The sequence below is a fragment of the Polypterus senegalus genome, chromosome 6 (genome assembly GCF_016835505.1).
Source record: "Polypterus senegalus isolate Bchr_013 chromosome 6, ASM1683550v1, whole genome shotgun sequence".
Classification (NCBI taxonomy): domain Eukaryota; kingdom Metazoa; phylum Chordata; class Cladistia; order Polypteriformes; family Polypteridae; genus Polypterus; species Polypterus senegalus.
In genome coordinates, this window is record NC_053159.1 from 15315304 (window position 1) to 15342888 (window position 27585).

The 27585-nt window shown below is 43.3% G+C and overlaps 2 protein-coding genes across 2 annotated transcripts in view; one reads left to right on the top strand and one right to left on the bottom strand.

Annotated features, from left to right (window-relative positions):
• c6h1orf158 (chromosome 6 C1orf158 homolog) overlaps window positions 1-16422 on the top strand; it is an 81259-nt gene extending 64837 nt beyond the window's left edge. The window contains exon 4 of the mRNA XM_039755431.1: window positions 16343-16422. Within this exon, the coding sequence (XP_039611365.1) occupies window positions 16343-16347 (5 nt within the window). The 3' untranslated portion in view covers window positions 16348-16422. The remainder of the gene's footprint in view (window positions 1-16342) is intronic.
• Window positions 7783-27585, bottom strand: part of igsf21a (immunoglobin superfamily, member 21a) — a 777574-nt gene continuing 757771 nt past the window's right edge. The window contains exons 6-10 of the mRNA XM_039755430.1: window positions 20849-21326; window positions 20237-20322; window positions 13417-13609; window positions 11488-11526; window positions 7783-8128 (exon numbers count right to left, since the gene is read on the bottom strand). Of these exons, the coding sequence (XP_039611364.1) occupies window positions 8052-8128; window positions 11488-11526; window positions 13417-13609; window positions 20237-20322; window positions 20849-21326 (873 nt within the window). The 3' untranslated portion in view covers window positions 7783-8051. The remainder of the gene's footprint in view (window positions 8129-11487; window positions 11527-13416; window positions 13610-20236; window positions 20323-20848; window positions 21327-27585) is intronic.

The following is a 27585-nucleotide window of genomic DNA, read 5'->3' on the forward strand; positions in this document are numbered from 1 at the left end:
AAAGCACACCAGGCCAAGCTGTTTGAATGACTACACACCGGTGGCACTCGCCTCTTTTCCAGTGAAATGTTTTGAACATTTGGTGAAAAATTTTTAATGACAGAGACAAAGTCTTTTCCAGATAACAATCCATTTGCTTATTGTGCAAACAGAAGTGTTGAAGATGCGCGGCTTGTTATCTCGATCAGCCTGCTTCATATTTCAGAGCCTATTTTTGGATTTTTCTTTAGCGTTCAACACCATTCAGCCTCACATGCTGATTGGGAAACTGAACAGTTTGAATGTCCACCCCACTTATCACATTACAGATTCAGGGGTTTTGTTTTAAATTGTTCACAGACAGTCAAAGTACAGGACACTTTTTCAAAAGTTATTCATTCAAACACAGGGAGCCTGCAGGGAAGTGTCTTGTCACCATTACGATTTACTCTGTACACAAGTGACCTGAGACACAGCAATGGACACTGCTCCATTATCAAGTATGTTGATGACACCGAACTCACGGGACGCATATCCGGGGAGGATGGAATTCGCTATCTAAATCAAGTGGACTGGATGGTAAGCTGGTGTAATAAGAACTATCTCACTCTGAATGTAAAAAAGACAAAAAAAATGATGTCTGATTTTAGGAGACAGAAATCTGTATGTTCACCCATTGTTGTTCAAGCAGAGGAGGCAGAAACAGTCAGGCCAGGTCAAGTTGGGCAGCATGCACTGGTACAGCTCATTGCCACACTCACCACACAACGAAACAGCTCGGGATCCCGGTTGGCACCCCCTCCAGTCCTCCCACCCAGAAATGACCCTCTATCTGCCTCAGCCAGGTGTTACATGGGCGTCCCCTTACCTGGTCCAGCCGCTTGGGTCCTAAACAATGAGGATCCTGGGAGCCGGATCACCTTCGGGGAATAGCGCAACATGGTCATAGTACCGTAACTGACGCTCCCTCACAATGCAGATAATGTGACTCATTCTGGACTCCATGAGCAACCGCTCATTCAACACAAAGTCAAACCAGCGGTACCGAAGGATTCTCCAAAGAGACACACTACCAATGAAGTCCCGTCATCGTCCCAGGTCACTCCGTTTCTCACAACCATATAACAAGACAGGAAGCACCAGGACTCTAAAGATTTGGACCTTGGTCCTTTTGCAGCAGTATCAGGAGCGCCACACACCCCTTTTCAGCGACCTCATGACCCTCCATGCTCTCCCAATCCGTCTACTGACTTCATAGGAAGAGTCACCACAGACCTGAATGTATCTGCCGAGGTAAGTAAACCTTTCGATGAGGTCGACACTGTCTCCGCAAACAGAGACACTGCTGATGGCCGTGCCCAGGAGGTCATTAAAGGCCTGGCTCTTGGTTTTTATCGCAAGCCCAGACCCTCAGACTCCTCACTCAGTCTCTCGAGCACCATGTTCAGAGCCTCCATTGACTCTGCAAAGATCACAGCATCATCAGCAAAGTCAAGATCAGTGAATCTCTCTTCACTTACAGATGCCCCACAGCCGCTGGACCCCATGACCCTGACCAACACTCAGTCCATGCAACCATTGAACAGAACAAACCCGTGACGAACCCCAGAATCAACTGGGAAAAACATAGAAGTCCTGCCTCCACTCTGCCCAGTACTCACAGTGCCAGTGGACAGGCTGGCCATGATATCCAGCAACTTCGAGGGAATCCCACGAACCCTCAGGATGTCCCACAGGGCACAACGCTTTAAGGCGGCAAAGAAACTCTACTGATATTCTTTGGAGAGTAGAAATAGTGTAAATACTTGCGAACGAACCCAGATAACAATCTTAACTGGAATACAAATACAAAAAAATAATATTCTCTAAATGCAATCAGCACTTATTTCTCCTTTGTAAACTCAAGCTATTTAAAGTAGACAAGGACCTCATGTTGCTCTTTTCTCGCCATATGATCCAAACTGTTACCACTTTTCAGTTTTATTGCCTAGTTTAGCAGTCTGACAAATTGAAATTTAAAATAAAGTTCCGGTAGATTACTAAGAATGCATCTGAAATTATTGGGGCTAATGTAGATGTGTCAGAGGACAGCACTAAAGAAACTGGAAATCATCTCAACTGACGACAGACATCCATTCCATGCAGAGCTCAATTTCAGTAAATCAGAAACGATAGTCGCTTTGAAAACCCACACAAATCGTTCCAGAAATTCCTTTCTTCCTTGTGCCATATGACTTTTTAAATAAAGAATATTGGAGCAGGGTGGCATGGTGGTGCAGTGGGTAGCGCTGCTGCCTCGCAATTAGGAGACCCGATGATCCTATGCCATCTGGGAGATATAATCTTCCCACCGAGTCCTGCTTCTTTCATGGGGTCCCCTACCATATGGTCATGCCCATAAAACCTCCACAAGGAAGTGTCTGGGAGACATTCCAAATCAAACGTCCAAACTACCTCCTTTGGCTCCTCTCGATGCGGAGAGTCAGTGGCGCTTCTCCCCATCTCTATCTCTAAGAGCATCCAAAATCATCATGAGCATTAATATGGATTTGGCCCTTTGCAACTATAAGAGCCTCCACGGCTTTCCACAAGATTTTGAAATGTGGGAATTTGTGCCCATCGAGCCAGAAGAGCATATTTGTGAGGTCAGGTATTGATGTTGGGCAGCACAGTGGCGCAGTGGTAGCGCTGCTGCCTTGCAGTTAGGAGACCCGGGTTCGCTTCCCGGGTCCTCCCTGTGTGGAGTTTGCATGTTCTTCCCATGTCTGCGTGGGTTTCCTCCCACAGTCCAAAGACATGCAGGTTAGGTGCATTGGCGATCCGAAATTGTGTGTGTGTGTTCCCTACGGTGGGCTGGCACCCTGCCTGGGGCTTGTTTCCTGCCTTGCGCACTGTGATTGGCTCTAGCAGACCCCCATGACCCTGTAGTTAGGATATGGCAGGTTGGATAATTAATGGATGGAGTTGGGCAAAATGATTAAGTTTTGATATGTATCCTGCAGTCATTTTTGTGTAAATCCGCACAATCAAACTGCCTTACCTTAACCTGCTCCGTCTCTATTTATTTGTTTCATTTCTTTCATGTTTTCTTGAGTAAACATGACTAAATAAAGAAACCTTAAACGTTATGAGATTCAGCCGTGTTAGAAGAGGACCAGCTGTGTGCACTTTCTCAGCGCTCGTCTTCTTCCACAACAGCCTTTCACCTCCTGGGCGAAGTTTCCCCTAACATAACCATAGCCTGGGAAAAATATAAATATAGAAAATACTAGAGGGGTCTGTCCCCTGTGTTTGGTTAATCAGTTATACAATTTTAAAATCTTTTTTTTTCTTTGGAATTGTTTCAATTTCATTATTTGCACTTTTACTTTAAAGCTTCAGTAAAAAGAATATTTTGGAATTACCTTTTTCTTCAAGATCGCATTGAATTTTGATTCAGTATTTGGACTTTCATCGTGCCAATGCAACGTATAACTGCCCGTGAGTGAATTTCGTTTCTTTTTCTCTAATGAATTATCCGACTTTTTCGAATGTTTGTCCCTGCGATTTGTTATTCGTCATAGCAAAAGCTGTTCTCACGGGAAACTGTAAACGTTTTAATACGAATGGCATATCAAGGTGTTCTTTGGTGTCTAATGTTATTCGCGGAATATATACTACTTTACCTTTCTTGTTGCCTGTTAAAATTTGCATCGCTTCTCCGTGATCATAAACATTCACCTGACCTAATTGTGGTTTCTTCGAAATGAAACTTGTTGTTGCTTTAAGTGTTGCGGGACCGCAGATTCTCCTAGCGTATGGTCCATTATTGTGTAAATTTACGTTTTGAGCATTGAATGATGCAAAGGTTATTGTAGACTCGTATATTTTGCCTGTAGTGTTTGTGGATTCTGTGGTGGGATGGCGCCCTATGCTGGCTGGGATTGACTCCAGCAGACCCCCTTTCGAATTTTACTGCTCTCATATTCTTTAGCTTTCTCTGCATGTATCGCACTTTTTTTTTTTTGAGCCTTTCGAATTCCACTGCTTTCATAATCTCATACAGTATCTGCATTTTTTTCTTTCCAACGCTTTTGGGTCTCTTTTCTCCACGCTGCTCTTTCTTCTTTGCTTAGTCGTTGACGTTTCATCTTGATCGTATTGTCCTCATACGCTTTATATGAGCTGAGAGCACCGGATCTGTGTCTGCTAAAATCCTTTTCCACGACTGAGAGTTTTGATGACCGTGGTCTTATTTGAAAATGGTTGTAAGTAGTGCGTGACTTGCAAGAATCTCATGTTCCACGTCTCCGCAAGACGGTCCCGGGACAATCTCTTGGCACCAAGTCTCATGTTTAAGGTCCCCGCGAGACGCTCCCCGGCCAATCTCTTTCATCTCGTGGGTATTTTAAGTGTCTTCCGAGAAGATCATGTCTCGTCTTCCTGGTCTCCCTTCCAAGATTTTTTTTTATATTGGAGAGAAATAGTCCCTGATCGCTTTTTGTTGTCACGCATGTGGGTACGGAAACACGGAAGGCATGTTTTCTTTTGCCACTTCAGAGAGTACACGTTCAGTAAGTTATCAGGCTTTTATTTACTGGTGGTACCCCGTGCCCTATAGGTTATAAAACTCTAGGGTTAGGTTAGGGTTACTGGAGGATGACGCCACATGGGTACATACGGCACGGGTTCACTGGAAAAGGAGCATTAAATCTAATTTCAATCGATTTTTGTAAATAGACATAAATATATCCCTAATATTATAGATCAGAATTAATATAAATCATTAAACAGTACTTCAAATAATTTTATTTTAACCAGACTTTATTATAACCACTAACACAAACTAAACTCGTGATGAGGTATACTCTGTCCTATTCAAATAAACATAACTGTACTGTACATAATTTAAATACAGCATATTAATCCGTTATTTCTTATTACATGGATAATTAGGATTATTGAGAAGACCCTGTCAGCTTAAATATTAGGGTTACATCTCTAAAAAAATATTTAAAAATTAGGGATACATACCATTATTTAAGATTAGGCATGGGTTTAAAGGGTTAGGGTTAGGGTTACAGGAGGCACTTAACTTTAGAACACAATTTTCAGAATGCTTACACAGTAATCCCTCGCTATATCGCGCTTCGACTTTCGCGGCTTCACTCCATCGCGGATTTTAAATGTAAGCACATCTAATTATATATCATGGATTTTTCGCTGGTTCGCCGCTTTCTGCGGACAATGTGTCTTTTAATTTAAAGTACATGCTTCCTCAGTTTGTTTGCCCAGTTGATTTCATACAAGGGACGCTATTGGCGGATGGCTTAGAAGCTACCCAATCTGAGCATGCATTACATATTAACTAAAACTCCTCATTGATATAAGATATGCTTCCCGCGCCGTGCTTGTTTGCTTCTCTCTATCTTTCTCACTCTCTCTGCCTGACGGAGGGGGTGTGAGCAGAGGGGCTGTTTGCACAGAGGACACGGACGCTCCTCTACAAAATGCCGCTTTATCGCGGTGCTTCTTTATACTTAAAAGCACGTATTGATTTTTTGATTGTTTGCTTTTCTTAGCGAGCGCTCTCTCTGACATTATCTGCTCCTGACGGCGCTCTTTTGAAGAGGAAGATATGTTTGAATTCTTTTAATTGTGAGAAAGAACTGTCATCTCTGTCTTGTCATGGAGCACAGTTTAAACTTTTGGCTAAAGGGTGTTATTTCATGTCTAGGATGTTAACAGGGTGGGAGAGTTTATAAGGGCTTAAAATATATAAAAATAACCATACAAACATATGGTTTCTACTTCGCGGATTTTCACCTATCGCGGGGGGATCTGGAACGCAACCCCCGCGATCGAGGAGGGATTACTGTATACCACGTTTGTAAAGAAATGCCATTGACTTGAAAAATACCAACGTATCCTTAAATGAGTAAGGAATATCCTGGTTCAAGACACTTTCTCTATACATTGTATTGAGAAAGACGACAGAATTAAACAAGCATTCTGTTCTATTAAAGCTTCGAGAGTTCACATATGGACCATTCACTATGTACTCTCTGCAGTTGGTTATGTCATGCTGGGTATGTTTTCAACCAGATTTACAACTTAACAAAATATACGCCTGTCGACACAGGAGGATTCCCATTTTTTGATTGTTGGAAAACGAGGATATCTGAAAAGGATCAGAACAAGTTAAAGGCTGGTTTCTGTATTCTTCTTTTATGACAGTTTCTCAAAAGAAAGAAAGAAAGAAAGAAAGAAAGAAAGAAAGAGAGCCAGCACCATTAATTCTGTTCCACAAAATCTGTTCTTTTAATGATGATCACCCTGGAGCATCCTAGAATGCACACGCTGAGTTTCTTTGCTTTTGAATCAGACACACATCATCCCAATGGCATAACCCCCTTCTTATAAACACATAAGCCTTCCCGAACCCGTCAAGTGGGCTCTATAAATACAAGGTGACAGTCAGTTCGCCATTTATTGTTATTTTTGTAATGAGCAAGTTGAACTACAATCTCTCATTTGAAGATCAAAATTCTTTTCCCAGCTTGCCTGTGATGACCAAAGAGATGGCCACCGTTTTATGAACACCTGCTACTTAGGGCTTGATAATTCCTTTTGTACTTCATGCTTCCTTTGCACACCTCAAATTAGCACTGTGGCTTATATTGATGAGTCTCTGGCACATGATCCTTTGTTCTTCCTAATCATTAAAGTCTAAAGATGTATGGCGGAGATGAGGATACGTTCCCCCTGTCTGTCATTCTTCTGGAATGGGTGGACACAATTTTCATGGAGATGAGGATACCATCCTTTTCCTAGCATTTTTCTGAGACATGCAGACACAATCCACACGGAGACAAGGGTACGCTCCTCTATCCGTCCCTCTCCTGGGAGGTGCAGGCACAATCCACATGGAGATGAGGATGTGTTCCTCAGTCTGTCATTCTTCTGGAATATGTGGACACAATCCACAAAGAGATGAGGATGTGTTCCTCAGTCTGTCATTCTTCTGGAATATGTGGACACAATCCACGAAGAGATGAGGATGTGTTCCTGTATCCGTCATTCTTTTGGGAGGTGCAGACACAATCCAGCGGCATGGAGAATCAAATATAGAACTTGTGCTTTGTTAAGTTTCCCTTAAAAACAAAACTGAATGTACAACTAAATTGTCGGATGAAGAAACATGGCAAGCTGTCACCCGTCACAAGCGGCTTAATGTTTGCTCCATGAAAAACAGAAAAGGGGGGTGACATCTGAGTTACAATGTTCAGGTGGGTGTTTAACCTACAGGCAGAGTGGGATGGTTTATGTTCCACTGAACGGCCAAGGAAAGAAGGCGCTATTGCCATCCCTCTACACTCCACCCACCATTAACTCCAGTGAAGGCCTGCTGGGATGTCAGCTGCACTGCGCCAGAAGGAGTTACAGATTTCTAAAGGGTACCAATGTAGTAAAAATAGAAAGTCTGCCTTCTGTGAATTCAAAAATCAAACCCATCGCCTGCTGTAGCTGGAATATGGTGGCGTAGAGGATGAGGCCCAAGCACCATTTGTGCCTGTTTGTTCGGGAATGTGCTCGATTCTTTTATTTTAGGTTCCAGACTGAGTCTTCTCTTTCTTCCGTTTTTTGAGAAGGTAAAGACAGCTGAAGTATTCCATTGGTTGAGGGTCTGTCTGCCACAATAGGTGTAGCCAATGGTTACAAAGGTTCCTTATGGTCTCCATAACAAACAGAAGGACGAAAATGCAGAGCGGCACTGGATGAGCACTTCCCAACCACACTAAAAAGGAAATGAGAGTTCACTCCTCTGTTTTTGTATTTTTATTAATCAGACTGTATGTTTTATTGAAGAACTGACAAAAGGCGAGACATGAAGATAAACAGACAAAGGGGGCGTTTTTGTCCAGTTTTTTTTTTTTTTGCTTGGTTTTTGTTTGCTCTTTTGTTTATACAAAAAGACAGAAATAGTCAGATGTGTGGCATCAGATGTGTGCTGCGGCCCAGGCTGGCAGGTGGGCTGGCGGGTGGGCGTGCGGGTGTTCCAGGCAGACTGGCAGGGTGGGCGATTGCCCAACTCACGTGAGTTCCAGAGTCACTGTTAGGAGAAGCAGGGCCAAAACCACTCTGGATGTCTCCTCATGGGATGCTGCATCTGCAGGGAGAGCAAAACACTCATTACTCACTCGCTGACAGAGTACTAGATATACAAGGTGGACACTCGTCTTCTCAGGAAAACACTGGGGAAGTCTTTTCCAGGACTTAACATATTGTACCCTTCATACATTTCTTCACAGTCCAGAACAACTACATCTCCTCATGCCACACCACACCCCCCACACCCCAGATCTTGCTAAACCAGTCAAAATAAGTTGCAAGGAAGTTCTCTGGAACTCCAATTTGATCCCTTAACTCAGAATACGTACATACTACGCATATTTATATTGCACAGTGATGGCAGAAATGGTGCTTTACCACTCAACAGTCTGCAAAGGCATGCGGAACATCTCCAGGATCCAAACACTGAAACTCCAGCCAAAAGAAACAAAGGCATAGTTAAACAAAACCAAAATAACAAAGCTCTGCCGAAACCGGTTGTTAAAGAATGTAAAAGCTGCTCGGTAGTAAATCTGTAATGAGATCTTTGAGGTTACATTTAATTAGCAATAAATGTCACGTGCCACTCAGACCCTGGGGGTCATGGTGGTGATGGAGAGACAGAAGAATGCCACTTTATGACAGACAGACTGACAGATGGAACTGCACAATAGATAGACAGACAGGAAGATGGCACAATATGAGAAACAGATAGATATTTGAGGCACAATATGATTGATAGATAGATAGATAGATAGATAGATAGACATAAAGGGCACTATATAATAGATAGATAGATATGTGAGGCACTATATGATTGATAGATGGATAGATAGATAGATATGTGAGGCACTATATGATAGATAGATAGATAGATAGATATGTGAGGCACTATATGATAGATAGATAGATAGATAGATATGTGAGGCACTATATGATAGATAGATAGATAGATAGATATGTGAGGCACCATATAACACTAGGACACTAGGTGGCAGCTCCCCTGGACAACAACGGTTTCCTGGATTCCCTCAGGGCATCCTGGGACATGGAGTCCATTTCCTCAGCCCTGTTGGGTGCCATGGGTGCCACCAGGGGGGAGCTCACAAAGAACCTGGAGACTCCTACTGTTACCACAACCTAGAAGTACTTCAGAGTCACAAAGACGGAAGCCATCAGTACTTCCGCGCTACTTGAGGGCTGAAGAAAAATAAGAGTCTGACTATTAAATCACATGAGCAGAAGGACAGAAGCACTTCCGGGTCAAGGACTATTTAAAGGACCATTCGAGTCCCAGCAAGCAGAGCCGGAGTTGGGAGGTTGAGTGACGAAGCTGCTGGGTGTGGAGGATTGTTATTGTTTATTGGTGATTATTGATATTGGATTACTAGAGAATTGTGGCGTGTGTGGTGTTTTGTGCACTGTATTGAAGAAAAATAATATCAAAATTCTGCTTGGTGTTTTTACACGTGTGTCTTGGACGTCTGTCTGGTGGGTTTCACGGGGCAGCAGCGCCCCTAGCGTCCACACCACTTAACATACATAACTTTTTGTGCGTTACCCTATTGCTGTCAAGATTGCGCTGCTGGGTTTAACACACAATGCTCAGCTCCTCGAGATAAATTCATCGATTTCGGAAATAGTGAGACCGATTATTACAGCCAGAAAATAGGAATAATGTGATTGGCAGAGCATTTGCCTTAAGAAATGTATCTTGCGGACCCTTCTATACATGGCCGCTGAAAACGTGTGTGAAGCTAACACATGCACATGCTAACAGAGTGCAACGGACATGCACAGACTACAAAATTCTTAAGTGTAACCCAGCTATGGTATACAGTACATGGCCAAATAATCGGGTTATACGTAGAGAAATCTCTGAGGCTAAGGGTCTGCACTGGTATCTGGAAGATTGCCAGTTACTGCCAAAGAGGATCCTACTCTGTTGGGACCTTAACCTGCAAATGCTCCAGGAGAATGGCTGACCCTGACACCAAGGGGTATGCGAAAACTAACAAATTCCTAATACAAACCTCTGTTTTCTAGAATAAGGGTTTACAAGGCCTTTTAGAAACCGGATTTCTGTGAATAAGCGGGTTATTAAAGCGCATGGAAGTGCACTGAGTGATAAAAAAATATGATCTGGACTACAGCAGGAAGCCCACCATCTTAATGGTCCAAAGAGAAGGAGAGATGTCCGTTTCTAATGTTTAATAAATTTTAAAATCTTTCTGAAAACATGTTTTCATTTTGTCATTATGGGTCACTGAGTGTAGATTGATGGGCAAAAATAGCAAATGTATCCATTTTGATTTGAACCTACGACACAATAAAGAGTGCAGAAAGTGAAGACGCCTGAAAACATTCTCAATCCACTTTCCACGAAGGGTCAGCCACAATCCAGTTTGCTGGGGTCAGTATGTCACTGAAACTGGTCACATCTCTCTTATACTCGGTTGTGCTCGTGTGATGTGGACATCGGGTACCCGGAAACGACGAGGTGAGGTGCAGTGCAGCCGAAACTGACAGTGACACCTGGCCTTTATTAGAGATCCTCGGAATGACATCCGCTTTCATTGTCGAGGCATGAGAAGATCAGCTTTGTCATGAAGAAATGGTGCCCACTGCAGTGACTGGTTATTATTCACATTTAAGGGGGCTGCGCTTTCTGCCCATGTTCTCTTTTAAAGTATGTCACCCCAGTTCCCTTTCATCATCATTTTTCACCTTAATACATTTACCTGGTTTGCGTTATACAGTTCTTTATTCCTGTTTAGGCTGGTATTTGACCGTCTTTGCAATGGAAGTTATATAAAATACACCAAAGTGTATTCCGATTTTACCACTCTTTACAATGTGAAGTAATAATAATAATAATTATTTACATTTATATAGAGCTTTACTCACTACTCAAAGTGGGGAGCCACTTCAACCACCACTAATGTGCTGCATTCACCTGGATGAGGTGACAGCAGCCATTCTGCCCCAGTATGCCAACCATACATTAGCCGTTAGGTGGTGAAGTGGCGAGAGATAGCCAGTCAGAGACAGGAGAGGGATAGGGGGCCAGAATGACCAGGCCAGGATGGGCACTTTAGCCTGGACATCGGGATACACCCTACTCTTTGAGAAGGATGCCCAGGGAAATTTTAGTGTCAGCCAGGAATATTTTAGAGCCAGGACCTCGGCTTTACGTCCCATTTTTACAGCAGAGTGTCCCCATCCCTGGCACTGGGGCATTAGGATCTACACTCAGACCACTGGGTAAGTGCTCCCGGCTGGTCTCAACAACACCTCTTCCAGCAGACATCCAAGTTCCTGGTTGGTCTCCCATCCAAGTACGGGCCAGGCCTGAATATGCTCAATATTTGAACATTTGAAGTCAAATCCATGCACATGTGGGAAATGGTGACTTACCGTTTGAAATCTGAGATCCCTTCATCATGCTGGGGTTTTCTACAAATGAAAAACACAAAAAAACAAACATGAAATTTAACATTGGAAACCAGCTGGGCGATGAAGAGTGCACAATTCTGAACGTCTCTCAGCACTCTGGCACCCTCTAATGGCAAAATAAAAAAATCCAGTCTGCAGCACATGAAGTGAGCTGTGACAAGTGCAATGGCTACCTGTGTTTCTGCAGTATTGGTGGTAAGCTACCAGCAGAGTTCAGATGCCACTGTCATGATGTCTTACAAAAAAGAAAGCAAAATGGCTAGAAAAGTGAAACACCTGGGATGTAGAGAGAAGCAAATATTGGCAACGTAGCATGGAGACAGCACTTGACAGATCGGCTCACATTTGTATGAGAATGTGCGACCAGCCATGCACCCCAATCAACCGCAGAACGGCACGTCTACGTTCACATGTGTACTTGTACCCGTTTGGAGCCTGCACGCTTCGGGACTCCTGATTATTTATTAAAATCGTGCTTTCGCCACGGACCATTTATCACCGCTATATGCTTTGGGAGAGATTTTGGGCTGGACTGATTTTTGTATTTTTTTTTTTTTCCTTCTTAACATTTTATTCTAGGGTGGCATGGTGGCGCAGTGGGTAGCGCTGCTGCCTCGCAGTAAGGAGACCTGGGTTTGCTTCCCGGGTCCTCCCTGCGTGGAGTTTGCATGTTCTCCCCGTGTCTGCAGGGGTTTCCTCCCACAGTCCAAAGACATGCAGGTTAGGTGCATTGGTGATCTTAAATTGTCCCTAGTGTGTGCTTGGTATATATGTGTGCCCTGTGGTGGGCTGGCGCCCTGCCCGGGGATTTGTTCCTGCCTTGTTGGCTGGGATTGGCTCCAGCAGACCCCCGTGACCCAGTGTTAGGATATAGCGGGTTGGAGAATGACTGACTGACTGACTGACTGACATTTTATTCTTAACTGAGGTATTCTACTTACTATTTGTGTTGTGCCACTTATTTCTTGAGTAGTTAAGTTGTTTTGGCACCGGAAAATAAGGAACATTGTTTTTTTTTAAACCTTGAGTAGTGGCCAGTGTCCCTCATTCACTCACTGGTACCCAGTTTCATGAACTACAAGATACCTCACTGGGGATGTGTGACCACGGCCACAGCATGGGGTATCGCATGCATGTTAGGGTTAGAAAACAGCCGTGACCTTCAGAACATTTCTTAAAATGAAGAAAGTGACAATCTGCGACGACAAGATGCTGCCTCCTTGCCCACATTTCTATACACGTGGTACTGTGTCTCTTTGGAGAATCCTTGGGTACCGCTAGCTTGACTTTGTCTCAGATGAGCGGTTGCTCGCACAGTTCTGAATGAGGCACATTACCTGCATTTTAAGGGAGTGTCAGTTATGGCACTACAGCCATGTGGTGTGGTTCTCTGAGGGTGAACTCGGTCTCATGATCCTCATTGCTGAGGACTCGAGTGGCTGGACCAGGCTAAGTGGACACCCACATACAGTAACTCAAATACAGGGTCATATCCAGAGGGTGGGACTGGACTGTGTGTCTGCCTGGGGGGTTGTCAACCGGGATTCCGAGTTGTTTCGTCATGTGTTGGGTGCATCAACGCGCTGTACCAGTGCATGCTCCCCAACCTGACCTGGCATGATGAAGGTCTGTTTTCTAGTTGCAGACACCTGGACATACTGGTGCAGGCTATTAAGCAGGACCACAGGTGTTCCAGGTTTGCTCCTAGGTCTCCAGGTAGAAGTAATTGGCAAGTCCTCAGGAGGCCGAAATGTAGTCACACACCAGTTTGCAATAAATATTAATGCTGACCTCAGTGCAGCACCCCATTCCTTGACTGAAGGACTGAAAGAAAGTAGCAATCTCACCGGATCATAAGCTGACTAGACTAGCACATATGGGCACCTTTACCGAACACGATGAGTCGAGTGTGCGTGTCCGTGGAGCCCAGAGGATTCTGGGCCGTGCAGCTATACATCGATCCATTCAGCTCAGCTGGCACACGCTCCAGTACCAGTTCCTTGCCGTCGTGCTCAGTGCTGCCATCTAGCAGGTGACCACCAACCCGTGTCCAGGTGAACAGTGGCTCTGGGAAGACCTCATTCTGCAGGAGAGACAAAGGAGACATGATGCTATAGCTTTCTACAGAGGACAGGAAATCAGAAAATTGGCCCTAGACGCTCTTTAACAATAAAACTTGAAGATGAAGTCCAATTTGCAATAAACCCAGTGCGCATAAACAGCTTGGACAAATTAGATTATTAGAATAATTTTGACAAGAACAGGCCATTCAACCCAGCAAGTCCACCAATTCTATTGACACACTTTCTCTAAACTAATAAGTTGAGGTCTGAACCTACCACCCTACCTGGGAATTTACTCCACGTGTCTTTGCTTGTCTATGTTATAGAAAATGTTTTTGCGTTAAATTTACGTTCAACAAGTTTCTATCCGTGTCCCAGTGTTCTTGTTGAACTCATTTTTAAGTAACTGCCGGGATCCATTGTACCATTTCTTTTCATCATTTTAAACATTTCTATCATGTCACCTTTTCATGTCCGGGCTATGGAAACCATGGATTGCATTTGAGTTAAGTGTTCAGTAATAATTCAATTATGTGAATGTACCACCCTATGAATAGATGTATTTTTTTTGAAAAGTGCCCTTATATATGGTCATATGAAAAAGTTTGGGACCCCCTCTCAGCCTGCATAATAATTGACTCTCCTTTCAACCAAAAAGATAACAGTGGTATGTCTTTCATTTCCTAGGAACATTGGAGTACTGCGGTGTTTTACGAACAAAGATTTTTAGTGAAGCAGTATTTAGTTGTATGAGATTTAAATCAAACTGGCTGTGCAAAAATGTGGGTCCCATTGTCATTGTGCTGATTTGAATGCCTGTCACTGCTCAATGCTGATTACTGGCAACACCAAATTGGTTGGATGAGCTTGTTAAACCATGAACTTCATAGACAGGAGTGTCCAATCATGAGTGGTAAAAGGTATTTAAGGTGGTCAATCACAAGTTGTGCTTCCTTCCCTTTGACTCTCCTCTGAAGAGTGACAGACAGCATGGGATCCTCAAAGCAACTCTCCAAAGATCTGAAAACAAAGATTGTTCAGTCTCATGGTTTAGATGAAGGTTACACAAAGTGATCTCAGAGATTTAAACTGTCAGTTTCAACTGGAAGGAATGTCCTCAGGAAATGGAAGGCCACAGGCACAGTTGCTGTTAAACCAGCTCAGGTCTGGCAGGCCAAGAAAAATACAGGAGCGGCATAGGAGCAGGATTTTGAGAATGATTACAGACAACCCACAGATCACCTCCAAAGACCAGCAAAAACATCTTGCTGCAGATGGTGTATCTGTACATCGTTCTACAATTCAGCACAATTTGCACAAAGAACATCTGTATGGCTGGGTGATGAGAAAGAAGCCCTTTCTGCACTCACGCCACAAACAGGGTCGCTTGTTGTATACAAATACTCATTTAAATAAGACAGATTAATTCTGGAACAAAGTGCTTTGGACTGATGAGACAAAAATTAAGTTATTTGGTCACAACAAAAAGTGCTTTGCATGGCGGAAGAAGAACACCGCATTTCAAGAAAAACACCTGCTACCTACTGTCAAATTTGGTGGAGGTTCCATCATGCTGTGGGGCTGTGTGGCCAGTTCAGGGACTGGGGCCCTTGTTAAAGTCGAGGGTCGAATGAATTCAACCCAATATAAACAACTTCTTCAGGATAATGTTCAAGAATCAGTCACAAAGTTGAAGTTATGCAGGGGTTGGATATTCCAAAAAGACAATGACCCAAAACACAGTTGGAAATCTACAAAGGCATTCATACCGAGGGAGAAGTACAATGTTCTGGAATGGCCGTCACAGTCCCCTGACTTGAATATCATTGAAAATCTATGGGATGATTTGAAGCAGGCTGTTCATGCTTGGCAGCCATCAAATTTAACTGAACTGTAGAGATTTTGTATGAAGGAATGGTCAGAAATACCTCCATTCAGAATCCAGACACTCATCAAAGGCTATAGGAGGACAACGTCTAGAGGCTGTTAGATTAACAAAAGGAGGCTCGACAAAGTATTGATGTCATATCTCTGTTTGGGTGCCCACACTTATATACCTGTCTAATTTTGTTATGATGCATATTGCATATTTTCTGTTAATCCAATAAACTTAATGTCACTGCTGAAATCCTACTGTTTCCATAAGTCATGTCATCTATTAAAAGGAAGCTGCTACTTTGAAAGCTCAGCCAATGAGAAACAAAAATCCAAAGAATTAAGAGGGTTTCCCAAACGTTTTCATATGACTGTATCTGACTAAAATCTAGACCACCCATTTTTATACAAGCCCTCCCTAAAATCTATTCCTGGCTGTGCCCCTGGTAGAAGGCGAAGGGGTCTGAATACTTTCCGCACCCACTACAGGAGGTAGTGCTTAAAAGATGGGGAGTGAGGTTTCAGATGTGCAGCACGCATTCTCCTGTCTACTGTTAGGCTGCCTTTCTCCTTTTTCCTGCTCTTGCCATTTCACTTGCTTGTTTGACTCTGTTTGCTCAACCGGACCCTTAGTAGTGCCTTCATCCTTCAAAAAGCCAGGAAAGGGCCGCGTTGAGCACCCAGTGTGAATGACACCTTCCATACACATCCAGAACTATTGGAACGAAGTCAGAAAAGCAACATGAACATCCCTTTAGCTGCTGCCATGACTGACTGACATTATCCTCATGCTCTTGTCTAATTTGCTTAAAACAGACGTATTGTGGTGCAACAGTTTCATTTTTCTTTTTCCTTTCTTTTTGTTTTTCTGTCTACAGAGTGAAAGAGAAGATGGCATTTCTCATCTGGCTGCTCTTCAGGGCCACACAATGCATTGCCAGAGTGGGCTCTGCTTTGTATGATGAAGACCTCGTTTTACAATAAAACCAAACAGTAGCGAGCTGCTTTGAGTCGCTTTTTTGTGAGTGTTGCCTTACATTTCAATAGAGTGAGCGGTACATCTTTGTGAAGCGGTGTGGAAATGCTTACCAAAGGTCCATTAAGGCGTTTAATAAAGCTAAGTGCCCAAGGCATGTATTCTCATACTTGGCAGTCTGGTTCATTAGGTCCAACCCAGGTGTTTCTTTCTCGGCAGACGTTTCTAAATTTATAAAAATAGTTTAATATGCTCGTCTACTTATTTGAAAACAGACCCCATGTGCACTTGTTCAGACAAACTGCCAACCTCGAGCAGAACACAGATTACACATATTGTGCCTGACGGTACATTAAAGATGGCTAAGTGACTCGCACAGAAGGCACACTGAGAGCAATGGTGGGACACTCGGCACAGTCTGCCAACCCAGACTCTCCAGCTAAGACCACACAACTACTCCGACACAGCAGTGCTTTATAATCAGATTTACTGACGAGCTACACTTTGAAAATCTTGACGATCTGCTTGAGATGGCTGCTGGCACAGCGGTTTTGTGGAACTTCCTCACAGCTTGAGATTCCAGGATTCAAATGCTGGTCCAAGCACTGCCTGTTATCCCAGTGTGCACACCAGTTGTTCCTCCAGTTGTTCTGGTGTTCTTCACACATCCCAAGCATACGGTGCCTATAAAAAGTAGTCACCCTCTTGGAGGTTTTCCCAAGTGAACCGCAGTGGATTTCATTTGGCTTTTTGCTTTGCTCCCTTCCCTAACTATAACTTATCATCTATGAGGAAGGAGCAAAAGCTTCTGATTCATCAGAAATTTCAGGCTTTGCTTTTTGATGGATCTCAACATTTTAGGGTCTCCGATACCGAAAACATTGATATCTTGATGATGGCCATGTGTGTGTGTCTGTCATTGTGCCACAGTTTCTTGAAGATGGTCTGAACTAACTTGAAACTTAAGCCTGTTATGAGATAACGATGTGCTAATTAGTTTTTCAGCCAAATCGTGCAAGAGAAAGAGGTCCTCTAGAGCAGGGGTGTCGAACTCCAGGCCTGGAGGGCCACAGTGGCTGCAGGCTTTTATTCTAACCTTTTTCCTAATCTGTGACCAGTTTTCGCAGCTAATTAACTCCTTTTCCCTTCATTTTCATAGCCCTGTTTTTAAGGATTCAGTCCTCTGAATTGATTCCTTTGTTCATAAAATGGCAGCCAAACAGAAATGAGACGTGAAACGAGCCAACAGATGACCAGCTAAATTGGGGCTTCAAACTCCAATCCCTTTCTTAATGAGAAGTCGATTCTTGCTGTTAATTAAACCCGTTATTTAATTCCATGGCTTGTTGCTGCTCTCATTCTGCTACAGCAGATATTTCCAAAACTGTTGCTTTTCTGCTTTTGCTAAGAACGCCGCCATAATGTTTTGGTGACCTCGGAAATCAGTCTTACTGAGACCTTCACCTTCCTTTATTTTCAGATATTTTGTGATGGGCACAGGTGAGCTGGTCATATGGTGGCCTGTATTGTGTCTTATTATTGTTTGGCTGCTAATTAAGGAAAAAGAAACAACTATGGGGCCTGAGTCAAGTTAATTAAAAGAAGTAATCAGCAGCAAAAAGTGGTCACTAATGAAGAAGATGGCAAGAATAAAAAACTGCAGCCACTGTGGCCCTCAAGGCCTGGAGTTTGACACCCCTGCTCTAGAGGAACCCTCAAATATCGTAATTCTGTAATTAATTATGAATTCTTCTTGTCAATTGATATTGTAACGACCCATTTTATGATCAGAAAGATCAACACCAGAGCGGTAAATCATTTCTGAAATGTTATTAGAATAGTTTGGGTAACTTGGTTCCTAGGGTGCAAAGCTCATTGACACTTGAGTTTGAATTTTGGCACCGATCAGGAGAAAAAGACTCTTTAATGTCAAACTGGAAATGGATCTCTGCAAAGTGGTCTGAATTGTTACAAATATAAAACACACACTTATTAATCTCATAAGCATTGACCCAATTCAGCTTTAGTATTTAGTAGGTGACAGCCATGACAGCCTTGAGTCGCTGTGCACAGGTCTCTCAATCAGCTTTGCACATCTCCATTTTTCCTCCACTGCTCAAGCGCTGTCAGGTTGCATGTTGATCATGAGCGAACAGCTTTTGTCAATTCCAGTCACCAACTAACTGGTGCAGCCATTTGGTCTTAGAAGTCCCAGAATTAGTCCAATGGAGGTCACCTGTCTGGGATTTCAGCCAATTGTAGTCTAAATGCACCTTGTCTAGAAGATCCACGCACACCTAAAGGTATGCCGGCTCAATCACACATCCAAGAAGATACGCGTGTGCTGCATATAATCGGGTAAGCATCTGTTTCACTATAAAATATAAGAAAATCACAAGCATCATGTTTATTTTCTGATTCTGATTTCTGTGAAGTCTGCCATCAAGGTGATGCTTCACATTTTCATCTCTCATGAGAGCATCGTGGCTGCCCTCCCATGTAATGAAGTCCTTCAGATGCCTATACAGAGGTGTTTGGCTGAAACTTTACACATTCTTGAGAGAGGTCTCCCCCAAGTACAAGTTGAGTGATTTGTCCCTTCACTGTGACAAAGCTCCTGTGCATCGCTCCACCAAGATTGTCCTCTTCATTGGTGCTTCTGGAATCAAACATTTGGAGGCCCCACCTTACTCAACTGACCTTTTGTGATTTCTGGCTCTTCCCTAAAATCCAGGCCAACATGAGCAGAAAATGTTACGAGGATCGCAAACACCAGAGCCAGAGTCTGTCTTGGCAGGAATCGGCCCTGGATGGAACATCGGTCCATTGTAGGGAACACTGCCGTGGGGACGCAAGGAAAATAATAAATTCCAAAAGACTCGGCATAGGATTTTAACACAGAACGCTGAATCTGTTAATCGCTGTGCTGCCCAGTGGCTTGCTAAGGATGATTGATAATGCAAGAGATACAAAAGCTGCATTAAAATCATGAGGGGGTTCTGTAAAAATATAACTGCTTGGACGGATGAGTTGCAGTGATCTGTTTGTCCTGGCCAAGCAAAAGCTCAACCCATACAGTTCTTCTTGGTACATGTACTGTATATTTAAGAATAGCCTGTCTGTAGTGATGTGATCTGCACAATCCCACTCCTCAGCAGCTCTGATCTTATTGTACTTCTGACAGCATTTTCATTAAAGAATGTCGTAACAGTGATGACACCTCAGAACCATAGAAACAACAATGCTAATGGTGGTGGCTGAACAAGCCTTCCTTAAGCTCTGTCACTTGAAACGCTTTTTTAGGTTTTATAATAGAAATGTACACTCTACTTGAAATAATCTCATTTAGTCAGACATTTTCCTTTAATCACCATCTCGGAACTACACCTGTCTCTAATGGCAACTGTTTGGCTGACCACCCACGTCTGATTGCTGCATCTCTTGTGACCACCTTGTCTCAAGGAATTCCTGTTCTGTGACCACCACTGCTGGGAGTTTTTATGAGGAGTCAGTGGGTACAATTGGATTTCCTTGGCAATACAACCCTCTAGTGGTAAGCTTGGGGATTTTTTTCAATGTATTTTTAAATACAATTTAAATATTTAGATATAATTTGCAATGTATTATGAAATTTGTAACCAACACAAGCAATCTAAAAGATGAAGCCCTTAGTTTAAGGGATATTCAATATAGATAATACATTATATAGTGCCTATCTATCTATCTATCTATCTATCTATCTATCTAATTTTCATTGCCTTAAGGTTTGTGAAACACCCACCCTACATGATCTTACCTGGAATCCTTGCACGAGTATTCGGACGGTGTCCCCAACTTTCGCTCGTGGCGGGGACATTGCCAGCTTGGGGCCCTTGGGTGCAGCTGTGAGAAGAGCAGAAAACAGAAGAAGGTCAATCCAAACTGACTTTGATAATAGTAAATGAGATGACAGGCTATTAGATAGATAGATAGATAGATAGATAGATAGATAGATAGATAGATAGATAGATACAAAGATATATAGATAGGAAAGGCACTATATAACTGATAGATAGATATGAAAAGCGCTATATGACTGATAGATAGATATGAAAGGCACTATATAATTGATAGAAAGATATATAGATAGATAGAAGGCATTATATAATAAATAGATAGGTAAGAAAGGCACTATATAATACATAGCTATGAAAGGCGCTATATGATTGATAGATAAATAGATCTTATAAGACTTCATTAATTAAAGGAAATCTCAAAACATTTAATACTAAAATAAAAATATATTTTTGCTTATACTGGAGCACATACTGTATACAATTCTGACTAAGAAAAACTTTTTTCACTTCAAACTGCAAAATGAATCCATGAATTGATCCACTTCCACTTTGTGTAAAAGAAGCGAACTCACCGAGTGTGACCTCAGCCTGCATGGGCATCGACAAGGCTGGATGTTTGACTTCACAGCTGAACAGGGCATCGTTATCGAGCTGCGGGTTTAGAGTCCAAGTGAGCATGGCTCTTACTTCCACAGTCCCATCATTCAATGGGATGTGTGCATTGCGAAAGTAATACAGGGGCTCGGTACTTTGGACCCAGCGTGGGAATTCCCGGCTGACCACTGTTTCTGGAATGATCTCTGTGGCTGGGTTGGGTTCATAGCCCGGGGCCCTGGGGGTGTTACCCCGATGAGGATCCTCTGTAAATAGTCTTGGTGGCTTCTCATCCAGGTCCAGCAGAGACAATGACTTCTGCAGCTTGGTGTCATCCAGCTCACGACTAATAAGGGGCCGGGGGTCTCTCAGGCCTCCAGCGCTTCCATCACTTCCCATTGGGGACTGCCCCCAAGTCATCGCTTCAATTAGTTCGCCATCTCGCTTGAAGTAGACCTGAGGAATGGAGAAGAGAAGTGATTAGGAGACAAGATTGGGACAAAATAACATCTGAAATACTATATTGCTTGGCATCCTCAGGGCCAAAATGTCTTTGAAGTGTTGTGAGAAGGAAAGCCATCATTACAAAATGGTGAATACTTTACCATCCCAACTTTTTTGGAATGTGTTGCAGGCCTGAAATGCAGGAATTGATGTATATTAACAAATGAAATGAAGCTGACCGGACAAAACATGACAAATCTTGGGTTCATACTGTCTGTACTGAAATAAAAGTCAAAGGAAATTCAAGGACAACTGCATTTCTTCCCTTCTTTTTCTTATTTTGGGTTGTATATCCATAAAAAATTAAAAGACAAAGAAATATTCAAAACATCAGATGCACAAGAATGACATGTAAGGATTAACAAAAGAATCATAAGACATGCCACTGCAGGGCTGGCCACTGCCTGGCTACAACATGTCAGGTAAAGGGGAACACATCTGAAGTGCAAGTGCTGCCTGCTACATCACTATACTACATATTTAATTTATACATTTTTTAAATGAGGAATAACTTTTATATATGCACTTGTTAAATTTCAGATTGAGACGCCAAAAAGGCAGCACCACTTCAAAATAAACATGCAGGGCTGATCTGCAGCCAGGAGTCGTACAATAAAATATTCAGTAGTGTTCAGTGATGTGGAGACGAGTCTCCTAATGGAGTAATCAGAGAAACAGGAATGAGACACTATGGACACGATGCTAATTTATAATGACTAACAAAAGAGTTTGGGGGGGACAGTCATCCTAGGGGCAGCGGTGGGTCAGCAGACTGCTTCTGGACATCGGCATTAGAGCCAGAAGAGTGTAATTGCAGACTGAAGTACCTTATGAGGTCGGTCGTCACCAAACGCCCTCAATGTCAGTCACGTAACACTCATCGCATTAGACTATGTTTAACATTAGGGCCCCGTTACACCATGGTTAACATTAGGACCCCGTTAGATTATGGTTAACATTAGGACTCCATTAGACTATGGTTAATATTAGGGACACATTAGACTATGGTTAACATTATAACCCTGTTACACTGTGGTTATTAGGGCAACATTAGGCTATGGTTAACATTAGGACCCCATTAGACATGTGGTTAACATTAGGGCCCCATTAGACAATGGTTAACATTAAGGCCACATTAGGCTATGGTTAACATTAGTACCCAGTTAGACTATGGTTAACACTAGGTCTCCATTAGACTACGGTTATCATTAGGGCCCCGTTACACTATGGTTAATATTAGGGTTGTGGGAGGGTTATCTGACGGAAAGGGCTTTTTGTCATAGCTAGTGCAGTCAGTGCAGTCAGACCCTTCTCATTAGAGCAGCAGCCCCATTCCCATGATCACCCGTCTGCTGCCCTGTGGTGGCTAAACAGTTAAGGAGAAATATGTTTAATAATAAAAAAAATGTGTGGCATTAATTTATAATTTATGAAGCAGCAGTTAGATGCCGTTAATACGTTTGCGTTCTCATTTTGTAACATTTCTTTCTTACGTCTGCCTATAGAAGATTCCTGCCGACTCTGAACAACCATTTAATTTGTTAAAAGCACACATACCCGCCTTCACTATCAGGGGGCAAAACAAAGCAGCAGCTGCAAAAAGAGACTGAGAAGAGCAAATCCATAACCGACGCTGAAGTGGAATTGATGTGAGCCTAACGGGACAACACATCTTATTGGAAGAAAAATGAAAATCCAATGAGGCAGTGAGCAGAGAGGACTGAGCTGACGTGAAGGTCCCGAGGCGGCAGGATAAGACCATCGATTGCTGGTGTCTTTCCTTTTTATCAATGTTAATCATAAAAGGATAGATTAAAATTCCACATTAATCACCCTCACCGTGCAGTCTCTCAATTCTATTCTAGCCTTGTCAGGCACACAGCTTGATTCCAACCGTGCTTATTAATGTTTCCTTCGAAAAGAAGGAAAATGATTTTTCTTCAGAGATGTCCCTCAGTTCCAGCAGAGTGTAACTGCAGCCCGCTACATCTATGAGCTCACACACGTAAAGCCCCAACATTACGTAACGGCTACAACATTAGTCATGTAACGCCCATCGAATGCCCACTGTGGTTAAGTTTAGGGTTATCTGACTCAGAAGGCATTTCGTGACTGATGTTCTGGCCGTTATGTGACATACGTAACACCTTATTATGGGCTGCAGTTCGACCCGTCTCCTCAGTCCAACGCAAACGTATCGGAAATCATTCACTGGAGTCTTGGTCTTTCGAAATGATGCTTCAATCGTTTATTCAACAACTCAATTTATTTAGTCATCCATTGATTTACAGAGTCTACTTAAATGAATAGTACATTCAAAAATGATCAACTTTGGATGGAATCTGGGTGACGTATTTCAATCTGGTTTTACAAAATTTCATAGTAGTTGAAGGTGACATGATATTTTATTAACCCACTAATCGGGTTGCTCATGGAGTCTCTGAAGAAGCTTATTACCTGCATCGTAAGGAAGGGTCAGTTATGGCACTATGGCCATGTGGCGTGATCCCCCGAGGGTGATCCGGCTCGCAGGATCCTCACCGTTGAGGACCCTAGTGGTGGAACCAGGCCAAGGGGATGCCCATGTAACACCTGGCTGCAGCAGATAGTGGGTCATTTCCAGAGGGTGGGACAGGACCATGTATCTGCTTGGGGGTTTGCCAACCGGGATCCCAAGTTGTTTTGTCATGTGGTGGGTGCAGCAACAAGCTGTACCAGTGCATGCTCCCCAACCTGACTTGGACTCGGGTTCTTGTGCTATTTTAGTGCTGCATGACCTCAGCGATATGGTGGACCATGGGGTTCTGTTAAAGCAGCTTGAGTGTGAGGTCGGCATTCAAGGGTATGCACTGAAATGGTTTGTTGCCCTCTTAAAAGGTTAGAGATCGATGTCGGTTAACAGAGGTGATGATTACTCCCAGCCAGCTCCATTCATACAAGGTGTTCCCCAAGTCCCTGTTCTGGCCTCCGTATTATTTGCCTTATATCTGCTCACTTTTGGGTCCATATTTCAAAAACGCAGTGTCGATTACCATTGTTATGCTAATGATACTCAGCTTTATCTTAAAGTTAGGCCTGGCATCGCTTCATCTGTAAAAAAGCTGATGGAGTGTATTGATGATGTTCAACTTTGGATGGTAACAAATTTTCTCCAACTGAATGAAAATAAAACAGAGGTCATTATCTTTTGCCTTACTTCTTTCACTAATGAATTTTGCACTTACTGACAGCAAAAATTCATAACAATCTCAGGAACCTGGGTATCGTCTTTAAGTCATCATTAAGTTTTGACAAACACATCTTCACAGTAGTAAAATCCAGCTTGTACCAACTGAGGCGAATCTCAAAATCAAACTCCTTTCTTTCACAGAAGAATATGATGACAAGTCAAGCCAAAGAACTCTTTTTAATTGGCTATCTAAAACTATTATAGTATGCAAGCCATCGAGGCAACTCAGGCTCCTGCTTCAGGCAGTTTGTAATCCACAAGACACACAAACGTCAAAACAGGACTCTAGAATTGACAACAAAAAAAAAAAGGAAAGGATGTCCCAAATCATAACAACGGTGGCTTAAAAATGCCTTTGGCTAAAATATCATCAGAAGTGACTCCCGGGTACTACGTTCAATCAAAAAATTTATGAGGAAGGTTTTTGTTGTGGCACTGCTATTAACATAATTTCCATTTCCTCGAAAGTGAAAGAGAACTCCAGGAAGTGACCCCAATTCTGCATCTCAATCACAGAAAAAAGGCAAAATTTGGAAAAAACAAAATTTAAGGAAAAGTGTTATATACATGGGCGGCACGGTGGCGCAGTGGTAGTGCTGCTGCCTTGCAGTTAGGAGACCCAGGTTCGCTTCCCGGGTCCTCCCTGCGTGGAGTTTGCATGTTCTCCCCGTGTCTGCGTGGGTTTCCTCCGGGCGCTCTGGTTTCCTCCCACAATCCAAAGACATGCAGGTTAGGTGGATTGGCGATTCTAAATTGGCCCTAGTGTGTGCTTGGTGTGTGGGTGTGTATGTGTGTGTCCTGCGGTGGGTTGGCACCCTGCCCAGGATTGGTTCCTGCCTTGTGCCCTGTGTTGGCTGGGATTGGCTCCAGCAGACCCCCGTGACCCTGTATTCGGATTCAGCGGGTTAGCAAATGGATGGATGGATGGATGGATGTTATATACATTTAAATTGACTTGCCATGGCCACTGTAAAAAGACAAAACAAAGGAGAAGTTTTGGGGAATCCACCTCGTTGTAAGAGATGGCTGGCAACTCAACCCGGCCAGGATGCTCTTGAGTTGGAAGGATGGGAGGAAGGCAGCTTTTCTAGGACACTTTCTCCCCCAGGACGCTAATTGGCAGCTCCCCTGGAGTGTAAGGGTGCCCCGGATTCCCACAGGGCATCCTGGGACTTGGAGTTCGGTATCTCAGCCCTGTTGGGTGGCGCCAGGGGGTACTGTGGAACAAAGGTGGGAGACAAGATTTTCACCTAGCCCGGAAGTACTAGAAGGTCACGGGGACGGAAGCCATGAAGTACTACCGGGCTGATTAAAGAGCTTGAATTCTCCGTCTGAACCGGAAGTGCTGGCAGGTCACATGGACAGAAGGGTAGAAGCACTTCCGGGTAAAAAACTATTTAAAGGACTGCAAAACACCCAGCAGGCCAGCCAGAGTCGGGAGGAGGTGGACAACACTTGCATTGTACTGCATTTACCTGTTTATTATAGTGGCTGTGGTGCGTGGAGGGCACTGCTGGAGAAGAAAATAATTAATAAATATCTTCTTGGTGCTTTTACCCTATGTTCTGTGTGTCTGTCTGTTGCATTTAAGGGGCAACAGTGACCCCTAGTGTTCACACCATATATCAATACAACTACAATAGTCAAAAAAACGAGTAATCATCAAAGACTGAGTCAATATGTGACTGATCTGGATGTGTGGAGGTCTTGGCTTTATTCATGCTCAACAGGGATATGGGTGGAAGTGAGGTCAGCAGAAGGGCGTGGTCTGATGCCAGAATTAGGAAGTTTACTTGGTCTTCCCTTCTGGAAGTCTGCGGAAGAGGGAGAGAAGGCATTAGTGTGATTCATTGACCCCTAACTCTTTTAGTTCACCCACATTTAGGCCCTTCGACTTCCTCCCATGCGTGCATGCATGTGGGACACCATCTTGAATGAGTCTCTTATCAGGTCCCCGGACTGACGCATTGCAGCAACACCTTTATCTCTTCAAACACTTCCTCTTTTTGTCTCTGACGTTATTACCGCACTCAACCTTGTTCCTCTGTTTAGCCACACCAGATCAGATAAGCTTGGTCAGATATGGATTGACCTCATTTTATATTATGTAAAAGTGAAGGCAATAAAAGGCTAAAGGTCAAATATGTGATTGCAAACCTTCTCTGGGTGGGACACATGAGGTGAGAAACAAACCAAGAGCAACAAAGGGGAAGTGCCTGTTACACCGCATGAACTCGACTGCTTTTCACTCTTAATTTGTTGGCAACCTGTGATCAGTCAGCATGAAAACATCACAGACGTCTGTTTGTGGAAGAGCTCCAAATACACTAAATATATACTACAGAAGGCCAAAAATGTGCTTTCACCGCAGCTGCCTCACAGCTTCGGGGTCTTGGGTTTGACACCCATGGATTTTTGCATTCTTGTGGAATTTTCTGGGTTCTCCTGTTTGCTCCAAGGTAGAGACTCTAAAATGTCCTAGTTTGTATCCCCCCCAGTGTCACATTTTGGGTTGACTTCCCTCTAGTGGCCTTTGTTTCTCTGATAGGATCTGCTTCCAACATCCCAATCAGGAATGAAAAGAATGTGCTGTATGGACTGTGTTAGAAGAGATCATTGATTATATGACACCGGGCATAATTAGCTTTCCCTCCATATCTCTATGATTTAGGCCATGTGTGTAGTAACAGGACTACTATTCCCATGATGCTTTGCGGTATGCCCAGGTTGTTGGAGAGTTGGGAACTTCCTGCTTCTCGTTGAATAAACTTTTTTCTAAGGTTACGACTCCGAGTCCCGCGTCCTTATTATACATGGTGTCAGAAGCTACGAACTGTGAGCCTCCAGTCTGTTTTAAAAGTTCGGAAGATATTGTTATTACCGCCGCAGAACAGATGAGAGACAGTGTGCACGGCTGTGTCAGGAAGAGTCAGCTGGTGTGATTGAGAGTCGCTGTGAGGCACATGCAGACGGAGCGAGACG